This window comes from Hyperolius riggenbachi, chromosome 2 (genome assembly GCF_040937935.1).
Source record: "Hyperolius riggenbachi isolate aHypRig1 chromosome 2, aHypRig1.pri, whole genome shotgun sequence".
Lineage (NCBI taxonomy): Eukaryota > Metazoa > Chordata > Amphibia > Anura > Hyperoliidae > Hyperolius > Hyperolius riggenbachi.
In genome coordinates, this window is record NC_090647.1 from 55,739,316 (window position 1) to 55,767,198 (window position 27,883).

At 43.6% G+C, this 27,883-nt stretch overlaps 1 protein-coding gene across 2 annotated transcripts in view; it reads right to left on the minus strand.

Annotated features, from left to right (window-relative positions):
* The window catches only part of SLC36A4 (solute carrier family 36 member 4), a 594,695-nt gene that overhangs the window by 502,875 nt on the left and 63,937 nt on the right, over positions 1-27,883 (minus strand). For both annotated transcript variants that reach the window (XM_068264886.1, XM_068264887.1), the window contains exons 3-5: positions 22,409-22,499; positions 9,326-9,414; positions 7,419-7,514 (exon numbers count right to left, since the gene is read on the minus strand). In XM_068264886.1, coding sequence (XP_068120987.1) covers positions 7,419-7,514; positions 9,326-9,414; positions 22,409-22,499 — 276 coding nt within the window. The remainder of the gene's footprint in view (positions 1-7,418; positions 7,515-9,325; positions 9,415-22,408; positions 22,500-27,883) is intronic.

Here is a 27,883-nt window from a genome sequence, read left to right on the forward strand (position 1 = left end):
TTTTATTATCAATGTCCAATTCCAGGAAACAATTATATTTAAAGAGGATCTGTAAGAAAAAAAGTGCCCCTATGGGGTACTTACCTCAGGAGGGGGATGCCTCTGGATCATAAAGAGGCTTCTTCCCCCATCCTCCTCTGTCCCAGCGCTGTCATCCGCTGAAGATCCACCAGGGCTCCAGTATTATAACATTCCTGTTTGAGCCTCGCGTAGGTGCAGTAGCGGTTTTCCTTGGGGTCAGGCGGGAATAGGTGACCTTGATCAGATTCGCTCTACTGCCCAGCCGCAGACACCTCAATACGGAGGAAGCGTCTTTAGGATCTAGAGGATTTCCCCATCCCCGAGAGCGTACCCATGTCACCGGGAGCATTGCGCAGACGCAGTACGCTCCTGATGGCATGGGCACACACGCGTGCCTGCGCAGAAGACGCCAACGCATTGGGGTTGGCAATACTGCACAGGCTGCCGGCGTGACCCGAAGAAGACCGGAGCTGCGGCAGGGCACACATGTGACTTCTAGGGGCTGGAAGAAGCCCTAGGTAAGTCAAAATAAATGTATTTATTCACCTCGTATGTCCTTTAATTACAAAATCAGTAGGGTCTCATAGGGATGCTAGCTAAGTTATGACAAATAGATGCCAATTTATTACAAATATACACCGTTATCTACTTGTCACAAATTAGCTTGCATCCCTGTGAGACCCTCCTGGTGTTGTAATTAAGGCATCCAATGACATTTATTTATGTTTGCAGAACAATGCATCTCCTTTTAATGTCCAGTGTATATAATATAAGCTGTGAGTTCTACATGTTGTCAGTATTCAGGAATCAGTCTGAGGAAGGCTTACTGCTTTTCTTCTAAGTTAGCCAATAAATGGTATCATCCGGATTCAAAACTTCTTTGAATACTGTAACAAAAGCTTTCATTGTGCACAAAATACTGACATATTACAGTTACACGATTTTCCATTTTGTACTGTGTATGCTGCATACCACTATATACACTTAGTAACCGTATATTCCTCTCCGTGTGTGTAGCAGGCAGCTCCGCTCGACGTAGCACTCAGACGGACCCATCTAGCTTAACCTCTTGAGGACCATGGTGGTAAACCCCCCTAGTGATCAGCCTAATTTTACATTAATTGGCCACTGCAGCTTTAAGGCCCAGCTGCAGGGCCGTATACCTCTGCACACAAGTGATCCCCCCCCCCCCTTTTCTCCCCACCAATAGAGCTCTCTGTTGGTGAGGTCTGATCGCCCCCCGTGTTTTTTTTTTTTTTTATAAATATTTGTTTGTTTGTTTTTTTAATATTTTTGGACATTTTCTTTTTTTTTTTTTTTTCTAAATCCCCTCCCTCCCCCCAGCCGGCCAATCACGGCGATCGGCTGTCATAGGCTTCTGCCTATGAGAGCCGATCGCTCTCTTGTCCCCCATGGCTGTCCCCAGTGCAGCGCTGCTGCTGATCGCAGCGCTGCACATGTAAATACACGGCGGTTTCGCCGTGTAACAGTCTCCCGAGCGGCAATCGCCGCTCGGAGACTGAAGGCGGAGCTTAGCTCCGCCCACCAAGCGGGAGATGCGCGCGCACCGTGCGCGCGATCTCCCGTAAACTGCTGCCCCAGGACTTTCCGCCAATTGGCGTTAGCTGGTCCTGGGGCTGCCGCCGCGGCCACGCCTACTGGCGTGACGCGGGCGGCAAGCGGTTAAGTTTTGTGTAATGTGCAACGTGTAAATCTTGTAATATGATGACTGCTTGTCTGTTTGTATATCTCTGAAACAACCTTTGCATGTCTATGATTCTACTGTTACCGTACCATCGCCGACCCTGTATGTGCCAAAAATAATTCCGGCTACAGCCCCCGTTGTACTTGGCGAAATAAATGATTCTGATTCTGGTTCTAAATCGGGATGAGGAAAGAGATTACATTGGGCAAACACTGACTACATCATTTATAAAGTGATGTTGTAAAAAACAAAGCAATATTATTCATAAGGTTCCATTATGCAAGTCGATGCAAATTGCAGATGGATTCTTTTAGTCTGATTGAATTGCTTGGTATTTTTCCTTCCATTGATGGACCTGAATAATTTGATTCCAATCAATCGTTATGATCGGATTGGATCGTTCGGTAATTTGGATCGTTAATGTGCACCTTTACTTTTGTCTACAAACAAGAAGCTGGATTTTATGGAAATGATTGTGGGTTTGTTTTTGTTTTGTTTTTATTGATAGAAAAACTGCATTCTAGAGCTGGCTTCGTTGGCAGCTGTTGCTATTACATTTTCTCTATGGTGAATTGTGCACCTTGCCTCCTGTTCCTTCTATATGCTGGCACTATTAACCACTTCAGCACCACAGGGTTTTTTGCTTAAAAACCAGAGCAATTTTCACATTTCAGCGCTCCTCCCATTCATTCACCAATAACTTTATTGCTACTCATCAGATGTAAATGATCTATATCTTGTTTTTTTGCCACAAATTATGCTTTGTGAGGGTGATATTTGCTTTTAGTTATTATGTTATTATCTGTGCATTTTAAATGAGAAGAAAAAAAAGAAAAAATACACAATTTCTCCATTTCCGTCCACTATAGTTTTCAAATAAACAATGTTACCATAGGTAAAACCCACACATTGTATTTGCTAATTTGTCCTGGTTATCTCAACATTTTTATTTAAATGCTTGTTCCTACTAGTACAATGTATGGCGATAATATATTAGTTTCTGGTTTGTGTTTTTTGTTTTCTCATTGTACTCTATCAGTAATTAAAAGCCCTTATCTTCATGATTAACAGTAATACACTCTCATGGCATACATATTTTAAAAGCTAAGTCCCTAGGGTAACTATGTATTCTCTTTTCAATGCTGTCACTTTTGTTTTTTTTACAAGTATTTATTTAGGGGTATAGAGTACATGAAAACAACAGTTTTATTGCTTTTCATTCAGTTTTCCGGTAAAAAAAAATCACATGACTTAGCCCTCAGTTGTCAAACAACACAAAATCTATTCTCTCACTTCTCACGGTTAAAATGATACCCTATATACATAATCAGATAGCTTATTGGGCATACAGCACACTGTTTACCACAAGTACGCCTATCTACTCCCCTGAGCTTCAGATGAAGTTTTGTGGGGAGTAGATAAGCGTAGCAAGGGATTCAAAGTGGTTAAATAGTAATGGTTTTATTATTACCCAGCTGTTATGCCTATTCGCCAGCTATTTCATAGCCTGTATTTTTCATTGTCTTTCTACTTTATAAACTATTATAAGTATCTGTAAACGAGGAAAAGAAATACACAACAGCCTTCACAGGCACGAGCTATGAGGTGGTACATAAAGATCTGGGCTTTGAGTCAGGATTCAAAGTGGAAATCAAGTTTACTAATTAAAAAAAAAAAAAAATTTAGTTTTTCATTTTTGCTAAATTTTGCCTAAAGTTTTACTATTAGGATTACTCATAATTACAATTTTGAAATAGAAATTATTTTGCATAATCTATTCATACATTTTGCATATGACGCAAAGATAGGAATGCTGTAGGCATAAACAATTTTTTGCGTTAGTTGTGAAAAATTGCAGGGCTGTGGAGTCGGTACAAAAATCTTCCGACTCCAACTCCGACTCCTTTGTTTATGAAACCACCGACTCTGACTCCAACTCCGGGTACCCAAAATGACTCCGACTCCTCGACTCTGACTCCTTAATCTAATACTTAACAGGGCTGTGGATTTTGTACAAAAATCATCCGACTCCGACTCCCGACTCCGACTCCTCAGTTTACGAAACCACGACTCCAACTCCAACTCAGACTCCGGGTGCCAAAAATTGCCCAGACTCCGACTTCAACTCCGACTCCACAGCCCTGAAAAATTGTTCATGCAATTCTATCCGTAAGTAGTCATTCCAGTGTGCTGAGATCTGAGGGGCCCAGCAGTATTGTGTTATGGGGTTCATGATTTCCAGTTACGCCACAGTCTGCAAACAGTGATGGGCTTCCGAGTATTTAAGTACTTGTAGCTACTCGGATTCGAAATGCAAATGATCCAGCTGTGACCACGGCAGATGGGGGGGTAACTTACCCAGAAATCCACGGGATCCTATGCAGTCCATTGGCGTCATACGTGAAAAAAAAAACCTGTTTTTTTTACTACTCTGCAGCTCTGGTCTTTTCCCGTCTCCAGCTGGCTGCCTCTGAGGATAGCTGACCCCCGGATGAGCCGGTATCTTCTGCGCATGGCCCAGGACGCTCCTGATGATGCGGGAAAATGCCCGTGCATGTGAAGAATACGCAACCAATTCGGAGGTCGGTAATTTACACAGGCTGACAGCGGGAGACAGAAGAAGACCGGCGCCGTGGCGAAAGACACACGTCACTTGTAGGGGCTGGAAGAAGCCACAGGTAAGTAAAAAATAGTTTATCTCACCTCAGGAGTCCTTTTAGGGTGGTGTTCAAAAAGCAAGATGGTGGCGCTCTGTGTTTAGAAAGAACAACAGACTACTGTTATGAAGTGGTCTCCCTTTAAATTTTGATTGGTGTTAGCCAAGGGGAAATATACCATGTATAAATGGAGCATCATTCGGTTACTTGTACAGCGCCTGACATGAGCAATTCTGCTGCAGTTCCTGTAGCCTCAAATTGCACAAAATAGGAATCATTATTCCGTGAAGTACAGCTAACACGATTGTTCCGATGGCTCCTTCAATCAAAAGTTTACAGAGGATTCAGCAAGAGGGTCAGGCACGACACAGCTCCTGCTTAAAAGTCTTCTGTATTATCACCATTACCGCTACAAAATGTTGGAACCGGCTTCCAATTACCGCCCAGTACCCGGCACCAGCTGGGGTTACCTGATGGGATACATGTCCTTGCCGGTTGCTTGAGCAACAGGCCTAAAATGCACAAACCTCCCCCTCCCCAAATACTTTCTTAAGCCTCCAGCGATGTGTAGCAGCCTTTCTGCATCACCTAGCCGGCTGCTAGCAACTTTCTGGCACGGAAGCGGGCGTGTCAGCTGACCCTCATCGGGTCACGTGACACGCTGACTTGCTTGCACGGACAACAGAAGCCGCTAGGTGATGCAGAAAGGCTGCTAGACTTAGCTGGATGCTCGGTAAGTATTTAAAGGACACATCCGAGCATCTTCATAATAAAAAAAAATCCACTTACCTGGGGCTTCCTCCAGCCCTTGACAGCCGTCCTGTGCCCTCGCCGCAGCTCCGCTCCCCGCCGGTGGCCCAGGATCCCCTCCGGTGCAAGATGCCCTCTGCACTCTGTATAGTCCAGATGGCGTCAGTGCAACTCAGTGAGCGGCTTGGCGAGGCCAGCATCTGCACCGCAGGGGACCGAGATCCACCGAAGCTGCGGCAAGGGCACAGGACGGCTGCAAGGGGCCGGAGGAAGTCCGAGGTAAGTGGATTTTTTATTTTTATTGTGCTCGGACCTTCCTTTTAAATAGCCTCAAAACCTGCCGAATGCAAAGTTCCCATTATCCTCAGGCATGCCGGTTAGTTGAGACTCCCAGTTGCCTGAGCTCCACATAACAGGGACTTTGCTGTAGTAAGTGGCCTTTCAGTTTGGTACAAATTCACTGTGCAAATTACACACATGACTCAAACATGGATACGAGCACAACATGCAATCAATTTTAGAGTGTAATAAAATTCAAATAGACGGGCCCCTAATTTGAGAAATATACTGTGGCCAAGTTGTTTGAAGCATAAAACTGTGCCCAACAGAAAGATAACAAAAACAAATAAAAAACTGTGCCCAACAGACTTTAGGGCTGGCAGTAGTCTGTTTTTCCCCCGTAGGAGGTGTAAAGGGTGTAGAGAAACTAAGAATGGTGAGAACTAGGGAAGTTATAAGTTCAGGGGCCGGATTTCTAGGAAGGCCACAAAGGACATGGCCCTAAAGAGGAACTCCAGTGAAAATAATGTAATAAAAAAGTGCTTCATTTTTACAATAATTATGTATAAATGATTTAGTTGGTGTTTGCCCATTGTAAAATCTTTTAAATCCCTGATTTACATTCTGACATTTATCACATGGTGACATTTTTCCTGCTGGCAGGTGATTTAGCTGCTGCTTGCTTTTTTGGCAGTTGGAAACAGCTGTAAACAGCTATATCCCACAATGCAAAAAGGTTCACAAACAGGAAACTGCCAGGAGTACCATGGTCCCCAGAGTTTCTTATGGGAGGGGTTTCACCACGATATCAGCCATACAGAGCCCCCTGATGATCCGTTTGTGAAAAGGAATAGATTTCTCATGTAAAATTGTTTAAAACGTGGGTTCTCAATCTGCCTTGTTTTTCAAGATAAAATCAGAGGGTCATCAGGACTTGGAGAGATAAGAAATTACATGTCAAAGTAAATCATCTCTCCTGGCTGGTCTGTAGCGCAGCCGTCCTGCTTTCCTCTGATGCCTGAATTCCGGAGATCCCAATCCCTGCATCTCCCTTACTTCCAGGTGTCTTATGACAGCCAGCATCTGCTGTCACCTGATGATCCCATCTTCTGTATGATGGACATACAATCTGCTGTATGCAATGTTAGTGATGTATGTACATGTAAGGCTCACTCCCTGGTAGTAGCTGGCTGGCTTCAAGAGACAATATGCGAGACAATGTGGCTGGTGTTTGTGTTCCAGCATGTGGCTCAAGGGAATGGAGGTGTCGAGGTACAGCCTAGCCTGATAGGACGGAGTTTTGATAACTCTATGGGGAGGATGACAAGAGGCAGAGTCTGTTCCCGTGTTAGCGGCGCTCAAATGATCACATGGATGGATGATGCGATGCAGCATGATGTGGTCACGTGGGACCATACCTCCATTCAGGGTCCCTCTGTGGCACGGGTATGAGCATGTCAGGCCACACATTCAATGAGATGCCATTGGCTGTTTGAGGGAGAAAATGGGGTGCTGGATAAGGCAGGGGAGGCCTAGGTCAGGACTTCCCAACCCTCTCCTCAAGTACCACCAATGATGCAGGTTTTGTGGAATTCCACAGAGGTAGTTAATCAGTTCAACTGAGACGCTAATTACCTCACCTGTGAATGTTTGTAGTTTTGTACAAAACATGCACTGTTCGTGGTACTTGAGGACAGGGTTGGGAAGTCCTGGCCTAGTTGACCCCAATGTGCTGTAGACCAATCTAACAAAGGGTCTAGGAAAAGGGTGAGTGCCCCTTCTTATAGGGTGAGTTGGTGGTATCGCTATCAAGTCACAAGATGCTTCCTTGATTTGGCACCTGTGTATCGGGAGGTGTATCTGGAGGAGACATTGAGTTGCAGTAGTTCCAGTTTGCATTCACGGGACTCATGGGCCTCTAGTAAACAGTTCAGTTTGTTTTTAGATCATTTTAGAGTGTAGTTTCTGATGCTGGAAAATGATATGACAACATGTTGAGCACTCACTTCCCCATTGCGGCACGATCCCGAAGGCACTTCAACGGTCCTACCTCAAAGGACAGCGCGACTGTTTCACTGTAGCCCAAACTTGTTCTTTTGTACCTAAAGCCAGAGATGTGGAGTAAAGCAAAAACATCACCAGCATGCAAGACAAAGAATTCTCATAGTATTGGAAATAACAGTGGCTTCATTAAAGCCAAGAGAATTGGTGACCAATGAATGTAAGGATACGACACATCCCCTCTCTTCAAGTGCCAATGTAATGGACCACTGCTTATCTACCGGACAGTAAGCTCATACTGTATACAGACGTAGTATATAGCCTTACTACTTTAGCAGCACTGGCTGCTGTTCAATGGGGCGCTATTCGGTCACAAGGGATCCCCATAGAATTCAGCTGCTGAATGTTGTTGCCTAGTCCAGTATTCTCCCCAGGCTCTTTTAGCCGGGTGCTCCACCCGGCTAGTATTGGTGACCACCCAGCTGTTATTGACTCACCACCTCCTATGCTGTAAGCAGAGTTGCTCACAGAAGCACCGGCCCTGCATTCTCAACTCGCCCCAACCACGCTACTTTTTTATGCCACCCAGCTACTATTTCATGCCACCCGGTTGGAAAAAAATTCTGGGGAGAACCCTGTAGTCCTCCAGTTTGGATGCAGAAGTCTAATAATCAGGTGTTTGGAGGCTTGAAAGGGGGCGTAACAGGAAGTGGGCATAGATGGATCAAGAGTGGAAATGACAAAAAATGAGTAGAGGCATGACAAAGGTCAGGAGATGGGGTGGTTGGATAGGAAGGGCTGGATTTCCAAACCTGGAAGGTCAACCAAAGCACCAGTACCCGCTGAAGCTCAACAGAGCCTGGTTAGTGAAAAAAAACAGTACTGCTGATATAATAAAGAGGAACCTCACTGAAAATTGTAGCAGGTGAGGGGGGGGAATAAATCAATACATTGAAGAGTTAAAAAAACAGAAGCGAGATCAAGAAATGATTGACATTCGCCATGTCAGTTGCTCATGTCATCCACAATAAGCCTGTAGGTCATCATCTTTACTACTGGAGGGCAAGAAAGAAGAACAGCACAAACTGCCAATTTCTATAACCACACCCACTAACATTGCGATAGGTTAAACGGTTGTTGTTGTTTTTATGGATTATAAATATGCACAGAAGGAGATACTGGTTGCTTAGCAGTTGGAAAGAGCAGTTATTTCCCACAATGCAACAAGGTTCCCAGACAGAAAACGCTCATTACCATGGTCATGACATCACACTGTGGGAGGGGTTTCACCACAATATCAGCCATACAAACATCCCTAATGATCTATTTGAGAAAAAGTAAGGATTTCTTGTGTGAAAGGGCATCGGTATCGGCTACTGATTGTAGATTTCAACTCAACGCCGCTGAGTGCATCCGCTGTTTTCTCCGCTCCCGCCGATCTCGCTGCTGTCTTTCCGCCGTCTCCCGTTGTAGCTCACTCGCCCTGCCAGTCTCTATGACTGCAGAGCCCTGTGAGCCGGTCAGGAAACTATTTTATTGGCTCCTGGCCGTGTCTGTCAATGTAAGCAACTCCCATTGGCTTCCATTGATAGACACGGTCAGGAGCCAGTGAAAGCGGCTCCTGACCGGCTCACAGGAACTCTGCCGTCATAGAGACTGCAGAGTTGGGTGGCCCAGGTTCCCGACGTGCGGCGGTGATTTCATTCTGAAATCTATTGGAAATCTGTTCCTAGTGTGTGGCACACATCAGATAGATTCCTGTCAGATTCAACCTGACAGGAATCTATCTGTTGCTCGAATCTGCTGCAAATCTATAAGTGTATGGCCATCTTTACTGTGAAGCCAAGCACAGTGATGACCCTGAATAGACTTCTATAATAAACGCATGGTTAACATGAATACAAACTCCTACCTGTGACATAGATGATGGCTGCAGTTGACCAGAACATTCATACAGTGAATGGAGATGATTCCAAAGAACACAAGGCTCACTGGCCCCAACTGTAAGAGCAAAAAGAAATAAGCAAAGTAACAGATTATTATTATTATTGATGTATAAAGCACCAAAGTAAGCGGCGATTTACAAAGTAAGAAACAAACATGGGGCACATAATATTAAACACCAATATATAAAACACAGAAATGGTAACAAAATACAGAATTGATACAAAATACAGAATTGATCATTACAGTGACAAAAGTAGCATGATGAATAAAATGTATAATGAATTGCAGGGCCGGTTTAAGCAACAAAGGGGCCCCAGGGCAAAATAAACCTGGGGGGCCCCCCAACATATACCCCGGAACAAAAATCGGCATTAGGGGACCTTTTTTGCAGCTGGTATAGTCAGGGTGTGAAGTCCCAATCGGTCGGAGCTCCACATTCTGGCTATCCCAGCCTGCATGGGGGACAAGGGGTTAAAAAGTTTCAGGAGGAGGGACCCCACATAATTTTTTTTTTTTAAATTCCCACACTCTAAACATAAAAAAAAATTGGGAAAATAGGAAAAAATGCTAGGGATCTTCATACAGCCATATTGCGGCTGTACAGCGATCCCTGGCCAAAGCGCTGCGGCTGCGTATAGACCCCCTGGAAACCCCGTCAGGAAATTTATTGCGCTTTCGTTTGATGCATGTAAAGTTACACTACCGTTAGGTTTGCTACTAAAAGTGACATTTACCACATTTAAAAGTATACTTTTTTCCTTCGAAACTTTAAAATCGATTTTCTCAAAAACTATAAGGTCTTTTTGAAAAATTGTTTTTTCCTCTTATTCCTAATGATCTCCTTAACATATCCTGCAAATTTAGGGTTTCTAGCATTTAAGGTGGATTTGCTATTAACCATTAACGTCGGCAGGTTTTTAAATGTGTATTTTTTTTTCCTTTGAAACTTTAAAATCGATTTTCTCAAAAACTATAAGGCCAATTTAAATTTTTTTTTCCTCTTGTAGCCACTGGGGGCCCCTACAAGCTCTGGGGCCCTGGGGCAGCTGCCTCCTTTGCCTCTATGGTAGCGCCGGCCCTGATGAATTGGAAGACACAAAAGGGTGAGAGAGCCCTGCCCGTGCAAGCTTACAATCTAAAGGAATGTGGGGAAACAGGAGGTGGGGTAGTATACAATAATCATACCTAAAGGCAGTGTGTTTTTCGGATATATAGTAGGAGTGCAACTTGCCCTGATGTAAAAGGTGGAATGGCCTAAGGTAGAGCGTATGCTTGTCGGAAAAAGTGAGTTTGAAAGAGCGTTTACAGATATCAGAAGGTTGGAGAGTGACAGATGTGTTGTGAGAGGGCATTCCAGAGGAGGGATGAAGCACATGAGAATTCTTGTATACGTTGGGTTGTTATCTGGAAACTAGTGAGGAGATGTACAGGGGAGAGAGATTGTGGAGAGCTTTGTAGGTTAGAGATAAGAGTTTGAAAATGTATCCCAATCATTTTGTAAGTGCTATATTATTATTATTGAGTATTTCTATAGCGCTGACATCTTCCCCAGCACTGTACGGAGTACATAGTCTTCTCATGTAACTGTCCCTCAGAGGGGCTCACAATCTAATCCCAACCACAGTCTTATCTCTATGTATGTATTGTGTAGTTTATGTATCGTAGTCTAGGGCCAATTTAGGGGAAGCCAATTAACTTATCTGTATGTTTTTGGGGTGTGGGAGGAAACCAGAGTGCACGGAGGAAACCCACACAGACTCAGGGAGAACATACAAGCACCATGCAGATAGTTCCCTGGCTGGGATTCAAACTGGGGACCCAGCGCTGCAAAGCGAGAGTGCAAAGCGCTACGCCACCGTGCTGCCCATAATATATTTTAAAGCACACCTGACCTGAAGATAAAAACATACGGAGGCCATACCTGGGGCTTCTTCAAGGCCCCCATAATCTCCATGGAATCTCAGCTTCATCAGCAGTGCCCCATCTCCGAGCTTTGTCCCTCTGTAGAATTTGGAAATACGCATCCTCTGTGCATGCCCACTACAGCGCTTCTTTTGTGCATGCTCCTGAACCGCGGTACGCAGAAGCCCCAGCCAGGAGCATCCTGGCCAAGTGTTTCCGAACTGTGCCTGCCCAGAACACTCCCAATCATAGATGAAGTGTACAGCTGTTTGGAAGCGTGATCGAGGAGGGTACGTGGAAAAGACAGAGCATGCACCCTGGGGGGAAAATACACAACCTCAAGGGGGGAATAGCAAGGCTGAGGGGCCACAGAGATTATGGGTGCCTTGAAAAAGCCCCAGGTACGGTCTTCGTAATATTTTTACTTTTATTTCAGGTACCCTTTAAATACAGGCATGTAGTGTGTAATTTCAGCTGTGCTTTTGTCCCCTGGACAACAGCAATGCATGTTCTGGCCAAAAGTGATGCTTCTTTAGAGGGAAAGTGCAAAAATCTGTTTACAGCAATCAAGCCTGCACTGTCACAGTGGAAAACTGTAACAGTCTGTTTACAGTACACCTGAAGCGAGAGGGATATGGAGGCTTCCATATTTATTTCCTTTCAATACCAGTTATACCAGTTGCCTGGCATCCTGCTGATCTTTCACTTCTAGCACCTGAAACAAGCATGCAGCTAATCCACTCAGACTTCAGTCAGAAACATCTGATCTGCATGTTTTTTCAGGGTCCATGGCTAGTATTAGAGGCAGAGGATCAGGAGGACAGCCAACCAATCTGCATTGTTTAAAAAGAAATAATAAATATAGCAGCCTCCCTATTCCTCTCAGGTCAGGTGTGCTTCAATGAAAAGTTGTAAAGGACCACTAGAGTCAATATTTAAAAAAAAAAAAAACGTGATTAGCGGCCAGGGTTTCCATTGTAGTAGTTACAGAGGCGCCAGCAGAATAAAAATTAGTAGTCTATTAAAACCAAATAAAAAATTGGGGGACCGTGATGGATCCGTCTCCCCAATATATACGACACAATCACCATATATGGTATCCAGAAAAATATATATTTATAATCAGTACTCCACATAAAATTATGCAACGCGTTTCACGGGTCCCAAGCCCACTTCCTCAGGCAAATACAAGAGCAGGAGTAACTCCGAGGTTGTGCAGATAGGTGCAGCGCCTCTAACAGAGGCTACTACTACTACAAATATCATTAACCACCTGGTGGATGGGTGTGTACACCCTTATTTTTCTTCTATGGAGAGCGACTTCTTAGCCTGAGTGGAGACAGGCTTAATATCCCCATATGCGATTGGAGTGATTGCCTGAGGTCGGCAAACCAGACTTGTGAGTATATCCATATCTGCTGTACAAATTGAGGATTACCTTATATTAACAATAATGCACTATTGGGGGCTCTCGATTGTTCTTTCTTTAGGGTTTCCATTGTGTTCGTCATTGGTGATTATCGCACGCTGTTACCGCCACGCATCCGATCGAGCAAGTCAGCCCATTTTTTTTTCAGCATGTCCGATCGATACCGCAACCAATTTCAACCCACAATTGGTCACATGGTCGATCGGAGCATGCTCTTGGCAGTACCAATTCTCATCCGATTAGTTTAGAATTATTGAATCGGATGGTCGATCGGCCGTCAAGTCGAGTTATCTATGGGCACCTTTAGGATAGAGGAGTCGTTACAGCTAATCCCAAGTGCAGATCCCTATTTTGGACAGACAAAGCTGGAGATAGACACATTCAAGTTTCTTGGGTCCATGATCTCAAACGACCTAAAATGGGACAACAACACTGCCACTATTGTCAAGAAAGCACAACAGAGGATGTACCATCTACGCCAGCTGAAAAAGTTTGGCCTACCTCAAAATCTAATGGTGCAGTTCTACACTGCAATCATCGAATCCACCATAACATCATCTATGACTGTATGGTTCGGCTCCTGCTCAGCATTAGAAAAGGGGAGGCTGCAGCGCATCATCCGATCAGCAGAAAGGATAATTGGCTGTAGCTTACCTTCCCTGCAGGATCTTTACGCTACCAGGTGCAGAAAGAGAACAACCAAAATTGCCTCTGACCCCTCTCACCCAGCTCACTCCATCTTCCAGCGCATGCCTTCAGGAGTAAGATTCCGGTCAATCACTACCAAAACCTCCAGACACAGGAACAGCTTTTTTCCTCAAGCGGTAGCCATACTTAATGCTGAACCACGTTAGAGCTGCTAGGACTTGATAGTAATCAGCACAGAACTGTAAATGAACAATTCTCACATTGCTTACTGCCACTATACTTATAATGTCCTTGACTTGTAATATACAAACTGTCTGTCCTTGTATTGTTTTTGTTTGTGTTTGTTAAGCAACTGCCAAGACAAATTCCTTGTATGTGCAAACTTACTTGGCGAAAATAAATTGATTCTGATTATCAGTCACAATGGCAATCAGCGAGAGCAAAATGTAAATGCATTGAACAGAAAAACCTGAAAAGATTTTCACACTGACAGAAAGAACTGAACGCTAAAACGTTCTGCTTTAAACATAATTTCATAGAACATGGTATGAAAAGCAATGCTGGCGATTGAGGACACCCGGATCAGATGAACTTATCAAAAGCGTTAGGATGAAACATCTCACTTTAAAAAGTTTCTTTACATAAAACGCTCACCAGATAACCTTGAAAATAACACAAAAATATAATAAAACAACTGTAATTCAGAGAGGAATAAACCCGGCTCTTCCTCATCTAGAGAGGGCAGAAGATTAACGGGAACAGGAAGAAGCCTATACCTGGCATATTAGCTTTTGGCTTGCACAAATCAAATGTTTACTCTGCTTTGTTCATAATTTTTTTTTTTTTGCAAGAGGTTTTTGCCATTCACAGCTATAAAAGTCAAATGCTACCACAAATAGGTATTTGTAAGCAGTAAGGCCTCGTTCAGACTATACGCGCTGCCGTCCGCATTTTGGCAGCGCGTATAGTGTGCGACTTGCAAGAACGGTAGAAGGGCATAGACAGCCCTTCTACCATTCCCATCATATGCGCTGCGTGGCAGCGCGATTGCGCTATCGCGTACTGCACGCATTTTTGGTAATCGCAGCGCAGATCCCATTCATTGTAATGAGTGGGATCTGCAGCGCAGCACATAGGAGCGCAGATGGCGTGCGATCGGACGCGCTGCGTTCCAATCACACAGCCATCTGCGCTAAATGATGTGAACGAGGCCTAAGTGTAGGAACTAGGATGTTTCAGTGCGGCAGTCATACATAGACACAGACAAGAGTCAGAACATCTTGCACGTTTATCCTGGCAGACTCAATGCACCAGAGCTGCAGCCACTAGGGGGCGTTCTATAGGCAGTAGCTGTGTGAGGGAGTCTAGCCCAAGGTCTCCTCACTGAATAGGTGGAACCTTGGTTTGCCAGCATCATTTGTTCCAGAAATCATGCATGTAATCTAAAGCACTCTTAGTTCAAATGGATTTCCCCATTAGGATCGATGGAAACTCAGATAGATAATTAGTCCCACAATCCAAAAACATTTCTAGAAAATGATTTAATACAGTGTACTGTACTGCGTAAAATAAATATGTAAAAAAACATTCCACAGAAACAGCTCTTACCAGGGACAAACCCAGGATTCTCAAGGGGGGGGGGGGGATTCCTGAAAGGTCTCCCTCAGCCACGCACAATACAGTATAATAATGAGGTAGGACATCATGCTGGGTACACATAATGCAATTTCCCATCTGACTGACAGGATCTGACAATTATTTTCAAAATGTCCGATCTGCTCCCGATTGTCAACGGGATCAATTAGGAGCAGTTTGGATACAGATAATAATGAGGACAGCCAACATTGCTAATGAAGGGGAAAGTGAAGCATTCACACAGCAGGGCACAGGGCTGTGCACATACCTGACTCTGTTAAGTTCCCCAGAGCTGCTCCATGCTCTGTACACACGCTGCTGCTCCATGCTCTGTACACACACTGTCGCTCCATGCTCTGTACACACGCTGCTGCTCCATGCTCTGTACATATGCTGCTACATCCAAAGACAACTGTGGCAGGGAAAGAAAGGGGGCAGTGCTGTGAGCTGCAGGATGCCTGCAGATATTCTGGTGTCTTAGCTTGTGCCAGTCCCCAGACATTGCACGGCTAAATCCAAAGGCCAATATTTCTTACGCATCCTTCTTGATTTATCACCAGCATTTTGATACGGTTGACCACAGTTTACTCCTACAGATCTGTTTATCTATAAGCATAAAGGGCCTCGCTCTCTCCTGGATATCTTCCTATCTCTCTGGAAGGTCTCTCAGTCTCTTACTCAGATCAGATCTCCTTTCCACACCCTTTGTCTGTGGGGGCATCTCAAGGCACTGTCCTCGGACCCCTCCTTTCTTCAATCTTAATCAACTCAACTTCGAATACCACTTATATGCAGATGATACCCAACTGTAGCTCTCTGCCCCAGACCTTTACTCCCTTATCACCGATCCTGTTCTCCCTCTACACAAGCAACTGTAGATCCAGGGCAAACTCTGTCAAGGTAATCAAATTTGCGGATGACACCACTATAGTGGGCATGGTGACCAACAGCGACGAACAGGACAACCACCGGGAAGTCGATAGAATTTACTAGTGGTGCATGGATAACAGACTGGTCCTCAACACAACCAAAACTGTTGAGGTGATAGTAGACTTCAGGAGGCATGCTCCAGCCCCCCCACCAATCTACATTGACGGCATCGAAGTTGAACGAGTGGCCAGCGTTCGCCTCCTGGGAATCACCATCTCAAACAACCTGACCTGGAAGGAAAACACCACCTTAACTCAGAGAAAAGCCCAGCAGAGGCTGTTCTTCCTTCGACAACTGAAGAAGTTGGGCATGGCCCAGGAACTGCTGATGAACTTCTACTCTGCCACCATAGAGTCCGTCCTCTGCTCTTCGATCCTCGTCTGGTACACTGGATCGTCCATTAGGGATAGATACAAACTCCAGAGGATCATTAGATCGGCGGAAAGGATTTTTGGGAGACCACTCCCCTCACTTGACTGCCTCCATCTCTCCAGACTACGCTTCAGAGCACTGAGGATTGCCGGCGACCCCTCACACCCTGGTCACCGCTTTTTCATCCGGCTACCGTCAGGCCGCAGGTTTCGAGCCATCTATGCCAAAACTTCGAGGCATAGTAACTCCTTTTTCCCCCAACCTCCTGAACTCACTTGACTGAACTAGCGAACAAAACTCCATGTTGAATCTGGACACTGGACACTGTTTACTGAAATTCTAATCTCCATTTTGCACACTTGATTTTGTATTCACATTTGCACAATGGATTGTTTTGTACTTCTGCCTCTGCATGTTTCTGTTATTTTTGTACTTCTTGTGTTTTACTATGAGCAACTGTAAGGTGCCAAACCCAATTCCAGGTACGACCCCGTCGTGCTTGGCGAATAAACTCCTTCTGATTCTGATTAAGTGCAACCCTGCAGGGTCAAAGAGAAAAGAACCATCGGCTCACTTGTGACAATGTGACGCATGTATATGTTCTGTGCTTGTATATCAAGACGTTGCTTGCATATCAAGTCAAAATTTCATAAAGGGTTTGCTTGCTTGTCTTGCAATGCGCTCTTAAACCAAGTTACTTGCAATATAAGGTTTTACTGTACTTTATGCATTATTGCATCCCTCCCTAAACCTATGCCAACCATTTAAAAGTTTTACTTTCGCAAATAGAAAAAACAATAAAAACAAATATAGCCCAGTGCTACACAAGCCTTTTTGCAATTTATTATTATTAAACAGTTTATTTCTGTAATAATCCGCATCCAAACAAGTATTTTCCAAACTGAGAGAAAACTCAAAACTGCCCTTACTTGCGAGTACCTATGAATCTGCTGCCGGGAGACTTGGGTGCAGGATGAAGCCTATATAAGGCTAACCCTGCTCCTGCACAAGTCCCGGCGGAGTTAATTACTGTTCCCCCTCCTGGTCCACGTGAATGGTGGGGAATGATGTAATTACTGCGTTTTAAAACTAACTTAAAGCGGATCCGAGATGAAAATCTAACTATAACAAGTAACTTGTCTATATATATATATATATATATATATATATATATATATATATCTCTATATATATATCTATATATCTATATATCTATATATATATCTATATATATATATATCTATATATCTATATATCTATATATCTATATATATATATATCTATATATATATATATATATATATATATATATATATATATATATATATATATATATATATATATATATATATATATATATATATATATATATATATATATATATATATATATATATATATATATATATATCTTATCTGAAGTTGAGATCGTTTACACAGCAAATCTAGCTGCAAACAGCTTCAATAGAATATGATTAATTATTCCTGTGATACAATGAGAGCGGCCATGTTCTGTTTGTCATCATTACACAGGTAATCTGCAACTGCATCTCCAGCCCTCAGCTCACTCCCTCCTCCTCCTCCCCCCCTGCCTCTGAAATCACTGGCTAGTAGCCTCCTCCTCCTCCTGCCCAGACTGAGCTCCCATAAGCCCTTGCTACATGGATCTGACTGCCTTGGCGTTTTGGAGAAGCTGTGGGCGAGGCTTGTTTAGTTTATAGGGAATTAGAGTATTAAAACAAAAAGAAAAAGTATTTGGCTTGAGGAATGCCCTATAAACTATATGAAAGGAACACAATTATGCAATGAGTAAAAGTTCATCTCGGATCCACTTTAAGTGCCGTCTTCTGACGGCGCCAAAGTTAATCAATGTGTGCCGCTATAGCCGTAATTCCTATTACGGCCTATGGTGGCGCCGGCTGCGCCCAAGTCTACCTGCGCTGTTTTAACAGCACTCGTTATATGCAGCCTTAGAAAAAGTACTCGCTTCATTGGGCTTGATTCACAAAGCTTTTTCACCTGTTTTCCTCTGTTTTCACCTTATCCATGTTACTTTTTTAAGATCCCAAAGAGCAAAAATATAATACAATTAAGGTAAGAAAAGTAATATTGAAATAAAGTTAATCAGGAACAACTTACTTTCACTGTCATTGATTATTTTGCTTGTAAATGTGCTGAAAGGTTATTTTTATCAAATAGGTGATAAATAAGTCATTTATGAGAAGTTTTGAGAATAGAGCCCATTCTGTTTGCAGCACTGTTGCTATGAGACTGTCCAAAAAATTAGCATACTTTCAGTCAGAGGCAAGCCTCAGATTTTCCAGGGATTAGAAGGGGCCAGATTTTAGGGGTGTGGCAGAGTTTAACCACTTCGCATGTCAAACTGTTTTTTTCTTTCCTGTAGAGAAAAAAGTGCCCCAGGGGAATACTTACCTCAGGAGGAGGAAGTTTCTAGCCTCTCCCTCCGCCAGCCCGATTCAGCGTTGGCAGACCAGAGCACAAGCAGACAATAATATTTGATTTTGCCCGCTGACGCAGTAGCAGCACTCCACTGCACAAGCGACAACAAGCAACTCTTCAGAGGGTCCGAGTGCTGGATCCCCTCTGGTGAGCAGGATGTGAGAAGCCTCTTTAGGATCCAGAGGCTCTCTGGGTACAAACACTTAAGAAAATCTGTATGGAAAAAAAAATGCCCCTAGGGGTACTCACCTCAGGAGAGGGAAACCTCTGGATCCTATCCAGGCTTCCCTCGTCCTCCTCCATCCCACAGTGGTCTTGCTATGTCACTCCAAACGGCAGCCATGTAAGTACTTACCTTTCCGGCTCCAGCGCAGGCGCAGTAACGGCTCTCGGCTCAGAAATAGTCGATCCCAGTCGGGTGCACTCTACTGTGCAGGCGCAAGCCGCCTGCGCAGTACAGTGAATCCGGCTGGGATTAGCTATTTCCGCCTATTTCCGAACCGACATCGTCTACAGCGCACCCGCTGGAGCCAGGTAAGGTAAATATTGCACAGCCTGACAAATTGTTGGCTGTGCCTTCCGAGGGGCAGAGAGAGACCACCGTGGGACACAGGACGACGGGGGAAGCCACGATAGGATCCAGAGGCTTCCCTCTACCGAGATAAGTACCCAGTACCCCCAGGGGCATTTTTTTTTCAGAACAGAGTCTCTTTAAATGTACCTAAACTGGGACTTTTCAAGCAAACCTGAACTGAAAATTAAAAGTCAAAATAACCTACACAGGTCATACTCACCTCCCGTGTAGTCTACTCAATCTCGTTCTCCTTTCACGTGTCCTGTTTGTCCACTGCGATCAATGGAATTCTCCACCTTCCATTTTGAAAATGGCCATTAACCCATAACAGCTTCCTGGTTATCACACTGTAAAACTATAAGATCGCCCACTTGAGCCATAGAGAAGCACGGACATTACCTTGCTCTTCAGTAGTGCTTTCAGTTATAACTGACAGCAACTAATATATGTCAGTTCTGGCAAAATCTTGTCATAACTGGAAAGAATCGTATGAAGAAAATGGCAAGCTTCTGAGAGGAACTAATAGCGAGGTAAGTATGTAATATTAATTTTTGCAGGCACATCATGTGTTTATTTGAAATATTTTTACTTGGTTCAGGTTCACTTTAACCACTTGAGGACCACAGTGTTAAACTGCAGCTTTAAGGCCAAGCTGGAGGGCCGCACAACACAGTACACAAGTGATCCCCCCCCCCCCCCCCACCAACAGAGCGCACTGTTGGTAGGGTCTGATCACCCCCAGGTTTGTTTGGTTTTATAAATACCGTATTTTTCGGACTATAAGACGCACTTTTTCTCCCCCAAAAGTGGGGAAAAAAAGTTGCTGCGTCTTATAGTCCGAATGTAACATGTTATAGTCCTACCTCCCTTGGTGCTGGTTTCCGTCAGTTGTACATGGAGTAGCAGGCGGCAGCAGCGCGATCCAGAGTGTTAAGTGGCTTAGCAGCAGCCACTGTAATTATGCAAATTGCTGGTCCTTTGATCTAAAGCTGGCCACTAACGGTCCAATTTCTAGCGAAAAATCGTTCGAGCGATCAGAAATTCTGATCGGCCCAAAAATCGTTCACTACACCATCAACTAACTAATCATTGCTTCCTATCTATCACGACCACTAAGAAAATCCAAATTTTCGTTCGACGAAAATTCATTCGGGCGACATTTTTTTCACTCGTTCATAATCGATTGTGTCCACCAATGGAGATTATTTACAACCAATCCGATCAGAATTTCTGATCGCTCGAACGATTTTTCGCTAGAAATTGGACCGTTAGTGGCCAGCTTAAATCTTCTTAGCGGGCCCCGCAGCAGCGCGATCCATAATGTTTCTATGCGGCATAGAAGCCGCTGATATCCCCAATGCTGGTCCTTTAATCTTACATTCTTTATATGTCCCGCAGCAGCGCGATCCGTAATGTTTCTATGCGGCATAGGAGAAGCCGCCGATATCCCCAATGCCAGTCTGTCCCGCAGCAGCGCGATCTGCAATGGTTGTATGCGGCCGTTTTTCCCAATGCTGGTGCTTTGATCTCGCCCAGCATCAGTGCAATCCCGGTGTATTCAGCCGCTATAGCGCAGGGTCCTCAGAGGCTTCCGTACTGCCCTGTCTACTTGCGCCCTCTCATGACCTGAGGCGCACGTGCGCCGGGTCATGGGGTGACGCACATAAACAATGTAGTACGGAAGCCTCTGAGGACCCTGCGCTATAGCGGCTGAATACACCGGGATTGCACTGATGCTGGGCGAGATCAAAGCACCAGCATTGGGAAAAACGGCCGCATACAACCATTACAGATCGCGCTGCTGCGGGACAGACTGGCATTGGGGATATCGGCGGCTTCTCCTATGCCGCATAGAAACATTACGGATCGCGCTGCTGCGGGACATATAAAGAATGTAAGATTAAAGGACCAGCATTGGGGATATCAGCGGCTTCAACTATGCCACATTGTGGAACATGCTCCTGCGGGGCAAGAAGGGGAGATTAAGATCAAAGGACCAGTAATCTGCATATTTACAGCGGCTGCTGCTAAGACACTTTGAAACATTGTGGATCACATGGTGCTGCTGCTGCCACCCCACGGTGCATCTCATTAAGTTCAATTGCACAGCATGGACACCCAGGCTGGTGAGATATCATTTAATGTAATGTTATTGGTTAGTTAGTGTAGCTGAGGAAAAGGGGGAGGAGGTTGTGTAGTGTAGTGTAGTGTAGTGCAGTGTAGCTGGGAGGGGGAGGAGGAGGGAGCAGGGGTTTGTGTAGTGCAGTGTAGCTGGGGTGGGGGGCAGCAGGGGCACTGAAGTTTAGTTTAGTTTGTGGGGGCAGCACTGGTTAATGTAGCTAGGCAGTATAACAGACAGAAACATCTAGGGGGGGGAAGGAAAGGTCCATAAGACACTCCTGGACCATGGATGCACCCAGGTTTAGTATGTATTTTTTTCTCCTGGTTTTTGTCCTCTAAACCTAGGTGCGTCTTATGGTCCGGAGCGTCTTATAGTCTGAAAAATACGGTATTTATTGTATTTTTTTATTAATAAGTGTATTTTTTCCCCCTTACCCTCCCTGCCTAGGCCAGCCTATCACAGCGGACCGCTCCTGTGGGACACAGGGGGACAGCTGTGTAACACGGCTGTCCCCAGTACAGCACAGCTGTAGATTGCAGTGCTGTACAGGTAAATAGACGGCGGTTTCACCGTCTAACAGTCTTCACTGAAGGAGGAGCTTGGCTCCGCCCACCAAGCAGGAGATGCGCGCACAATCTCCTGCAAAACAGAGCCCCAGGACTTTACGCCAATCGGCGTTAGGCGGTCCTAGGGCTGCTACGCCCATCGGCGTGACGCGGTCGGCTAGTTGATAAAGCAAGACCAATAGAATAAAGGGTGAAACAAAAATGACTAGTAAGAGATGAATCCACTTTATTAGACAACATAGAAATTCAATAAAGTCCTTTTACTAAACTGGGAAGACAGATGGAAACATTTATGATGATCTATCGGACAACAAAAGACAAGTAAAACAGAAGACACTCATGAAGCTCTGATAATGGGATTCCACTCTCTTACTGTGTACATTCATCATTGTGGTATCAGCTCAGCCTTACCAGAATGCCCGCATTCTTCATCGCAAGAGGAAGGCCAAGGAGCCCCGTGCCGATGTTGCCCTTCAGAACATGAATCAATGTCTGCAGGAACCTGGAAACACAAACATTACACCATAAATCAAAATATCAGCAACCCAATACAAAGAACACTAAAGCCAACCTGAACTGAAAATCAACTCAACAGATAAATATGTGTACTGGCAATAGTATATCACAATAGTCCCTTGTGTCTGGACTCCCCTTGAACCACACTGCCCACCTTCAAATCAGATATGAACACGGCTGCCAGACTCATCCATTCTTCTCAGCACTCCACAGCCCCCTCTGTAAATCCCTGCACTGGCTCCCTATCCGATTCAGGATAAGCTTCAAGATTCTATGCCCGGTGTATACTATGCCCGGTGTATATCTGTGCACAAAACCTGCCCTACCCATATCTCAGAGCTTGTTCACAGGCATACACCAGGCCATCCCCTCTGGTCCTCCAAAAGCCTTTGCTCATTTCCCACTCCCATGCGTTCCTGAAGGATTTCTCAAGAGCGGCTGCTACCCTTCCACCGCCCATCAGACTTGCCTCCTCCAACACATTCAAGCAAGCCTTCAACCTCTTCAAGATGGCCTACCCATCTCCTACCACACAGTAACTCTATACTGAGTACTTATTCCACAGCCCTACCTAGTGTGTCCATCTCCTCTCCCTTAGATTGTATGCCTTTAGCAGGGTCCTCCCCTTCCTAGTGATTTCTACATGATTGTGTGCTCCTTTCATAAGACCACCTTGTACTTGTATTACTGGGCCCACCTAACCAGCCCAAAATTGCATGATTATGTATTTTGTATCCAGTCAGCCTTGTATAGTTTGTCTTACATTGTATTACCTTGTTACTTCACTCATCCTTTGTATCATTGTATGTGTTTATTGTCCAGTGCTGCATAATATGTTGGCGCTTTATAAATACAATAAATAATTTTAAATGGAACCTTTCTGGTCTTATTTTTACATTTAGGGATTCAATCTGCCCTCTGAATTTGCACAGCAGCCATGTCAGTCTGACATAAGATCTGTTCAGTCAGTCGCCAGCAAAAAGAATCAACTTTCAGGGTTCCAGCACTCTGATGGTGTAAGGGATGGTTTGCGCAGCCAAATAAAAGTATTTTGTTTCTAGTTTTCAGGAGAGCTAAGGCTGCATTCGACTGCCAGGTCTGCGTTAATAGCAGCAAAATTACGATAACAGTCTCTTCCTCTACTGCCAACAAAGGTAAAAAATAAGCAGTGTAAAATGCACAGAGTAATTTTTTTTTACACTTAAACAATAAAACAATGATAGTAAGGCAGGGTGTTCGGCTCTGTTGTTGCCACTAGAGTGAAGAACAGATATTTTTTGTTCGTTCTCCACTCATTACTAAGTGAACAGCTCCAATGTTATGCACAGAAGCCGTTCTCCTTGTCACGCTGCAACTTTAGAGGACCGCACTTCTGTGCAGTCCGTAATAAACCATCTGCCACGGGCGACGCAAATAGCTACCGCTTGGCCCCTGTATACAGGGGAGAAGCATGGGGATCTCGATTGGGTTGCAAAAGACCAATGAGAATCCTCAGCAGCAGTGAGAATTCTCATTGGTTCATGGTGAACCAATGAATATTCTCCCTGTTGCTAGGGAGAATTGGCCTAATGCAGCCTATGGAGAGCCCCATGCTTCTGCTAGGCTGCATAGCCAGGCTGGACACATTTCTGGTACAATATCCAGGGCTCCTTAAAATTGCAGCTGTCACTAAATAGAGGCAGACATTTGCTTCCTGTGAGTGGCTCTGATACCTCCGTGGGTGGAACTTGCAGCACGTGTCCTGCAAAACTTTCTGCTCACACTTGGGCCAATCATGAAGCCATCTAATGCAGCCAATCACAATAGGCCAATCGCAGCTCCAATACCTCTGGGGGCGAGACTTAGAGCAGGCGACCTTAGCTAGAACAAGCGACCATGGGTGTCACAATGACATATGATGCATGCACTGCCCACTGTTTACTATATCTAGAGTCAGCGTCACATAGGGACCAAAAAACATGTTTACTATAACAGAAGTTTTATTATATCAGTGTTTACTATACCAGGTGTTGCTCCCATAGACTTATAATGGAGACTGTGCGGGACCTGGAGAGCTAGTTTACTATACCCAAGTTTATTATAGTGAGATCATACTGTATAAGCAAATTAAAAGGGACATTAAAAAATAAATTGCAAAAAGTGACATAACTTTGGAAGCACTTTGTACAGCATTGTGAAAGTCTTCTTAAAGGCTGAATTAGTGCCAGAATTTCTCCTCTGTACCAACAAATTTTGTACACCACTGTTAAATCTAATAACATCAGCCGAACAAGAAAAGCATACTTTAAATGGTTAAAAATCTTACTTTCATTCTCCTTGGAGCCTTATTAAATTGGTTACACCGACAGAAACTGTGCTGACACAGGTTTCTTTTTACAACCTCCTCCCATTACGTTTTGATCTATGGAGAATAGAGATGCACCTATACAGTGGAATATGCCCCCATTGTTAACTATGATCTGGGGATCACTGTGCTTTTACTTAGCTGATATAAGTTTTGGAGCATAAAATACTATGCTAATAATCACAAAAAAAGTTGGGAGAGAAGTTTACATTGTGTGATATGCCATACTCTAATCCTACCTAAACCGTCAATCAGAAAGCTATACCAAAAGTACAATTCCTTTTATAGTGTAACTGCTGGGGCATGAAATCAAAAATGAATTCTTTATTTTTATCTGGTACACAAGTAATAAGGATGCTAAACCAGGCAATCCAAAAGTTAAAATCACTATTCATTTTCTTGCTGATACTCATTCCCCAGTTTACCTGACTTATTTGGTACACACAAAATTTGGTACACAAAAAAGAAGTTGCAGGGCATGCTGGGTTGTCCTTTTTTGCTTCTCTACTTTCCCCTCAGACTTAAATAATGCAGCCTGATTGGCTGAACCCTCTTTCACTCTTTTTATCCCCTCCCACACCTCTGATCCTCTTTGATTGACCAATATTTCTCATGCTGAGAATGCCTCAATTCACTAAGATCATGCTGGAGATAATAAGGCAAGATAAAACTTATCTCCACACAGTAGGAGAGTTATCTTATCTATTCATTCCTTACCTTACCTATTCTGTAGTTAAATTTACCTCCTCTGTAGTTAATTTAGCTCCTCTGTAGTTAAGTTACCTCCTCTGTAGTTATTTTCACACGCAGTTAATGAACAGCCTGTCTGTAACTCTGGAGTTATTTTAAGGATTAAAGAGTTAACTTAAAGACAGGAGCGTTAACTTTAGGCTTGCCTGAGGTAAAATGTTTCCTGAATACTACTTGCCTTATCACCATGGTAACAACTCTAGAAGAGTTATTAAAGACAGAAGATAAGCTTAGTGAATTGAGGCCAATATACTTTCTATAGTGAAGGGTGGGCAATGCATACACAATCAGGCAGAGGAGAGCAAGGGAGGAAATGACATCAGTATTGGCTTCAAAATAGCACCATTTAAAATAGGAAATGGTAAGAAGGATTTTCTCTTTATTTACTGTAGTAAAATCACTAAAATCAAAAGGTGGACAGTGCAATACATGTGTTATGTAAGTAGAGCAAGTATCTATCTATCTATCTATCTATCTATCTATCTATCTATCTATCTATCTATCTATCTATCTATCTATATCTCTATCTCTATCTCTATATCTATATATATATATATATATATATATGTATATATATATATATATATTATATAAATATAGTAGAGAAGCAAAAAAGGACAACCCAGCATGCCCTGCAACTTCTTTTTTGTGTACCAAATTTTGTGTGTACCAAATAAGTCAGGTAAACTGGGGAATGAGTATCAGCAAGAAAATGAATAGTGATTGTAACTTTTGGATTGCCTGGTTTAGCATCCTTATTACTTGTGTACCAGATAAAAATAAAGAATTCATTTTTGATTTCATGCCCCAGCAGTTACACTATAAAAGGAATTGTACTTTTGGTATAGCTTTCTGATTGACGGTATATATATATATATATATATGGTAGGGGGGGTTCCTGAGAAAGTATGGCTGACAGCTCCTTTTTAAAGGAAACCTGAGGTGGCATGTGACATAATGAGATAGACATAGTTATGTCTATCTAAAAAAAAAGGAACACAGCATAGTTATTTGTGTGCTAGGCACTGTGCCTAGCACACAAATAACTATGCTGTGTTCCTTTTTTTCTCTGCCTGAAAGAGTTAAATATCAGGTATGTAAGGCCTCGTTCACATCAGGGCCGTTTCTGTGCGCTTTCCACAGTGCACTGCCCTGTGCGATCAGCAAGGTATTGATTTGTCCATGTAACTAAATGTAGCTGGTTCACATCTATGCGCTGCGCTGAGCAACGTTACAAAAACGTAGTGTTGCAGGCATTTCTGTGCGCTGAGCTGTAAAGCGCACAGCAATGCAAGTGAATGGGTCCGCTTTTTTAGCGCACAGAAGCGCGTACAAGCGCATTTTTTACCCCTAATTGGAGAAAAAAATACATTTACATACAAAAACAAAGTTTTATTGACAACTGCTGCTGCTACAGTAAGCAAAACGTGCTTTAAAGAAGCGCAGCGCAACGCACAGAAACGCGGACTAAAGCGCGCACAAGCGCATGCGTTTTTTACCATGCGCTTTAACACGTTTTTCAGCGCAGCAGATGTGAACGAGGCCTAAGTGACTGCAGTATGACCCCCAGTGTGACCCCCACTGATAAGAAATTCAACTATAAAACACTTTCCTAGCAGAGAATAGCTTCTGAGAGAAGAAAAGAGATAAAAAGGGTAAATAGTTCATAAATTTTAGCTCTGGCATACTTCAATTAATGTGTCATTGAGCAAAAACAATAAACCAGTTCAAACTTAAAAAGTAGATTCAAACATAAAATAAAACTGTGTAATATGTTAAGTCATTTTTAGGAGTAGGAAGATAGATACAATCGTTTATTTCATTCGTTTATTTTCACCTCGGGTGTCCTTTAAGTTCTGCTACAAGTGCCTCCTTCTATATTCACACATCAGCTGTATACCGATGGCACATTTATAACATGGTCTCCACATTCCAGGCACATCTCTGACATTTACTTGCAAGCTAAATTAATTAACTCTGTTCAACACAGTAAAATCCTGTAATCCTCAGACTGCTTTTAGGCAGGAGCAGCACGCTGCCATGTCCCTGCTAATCGTTTTCAGAAGGCAATAAGCTCAGGTCTCATAGTGGTTAATCCGGGTACAAGGTGTAATAAACGTTATTAAACAACCAAACAGGAAGTACATCTCTAACAAGTAATACCACAAAAATTACACAGCACTCTACTCACCAAATAAATACAACTACAGTGTTCCCCCCAGAATTTTTTTCTAGCTGGGTGGCATGAAATAGTAGCCGGGTGGCTTGATTAAGCA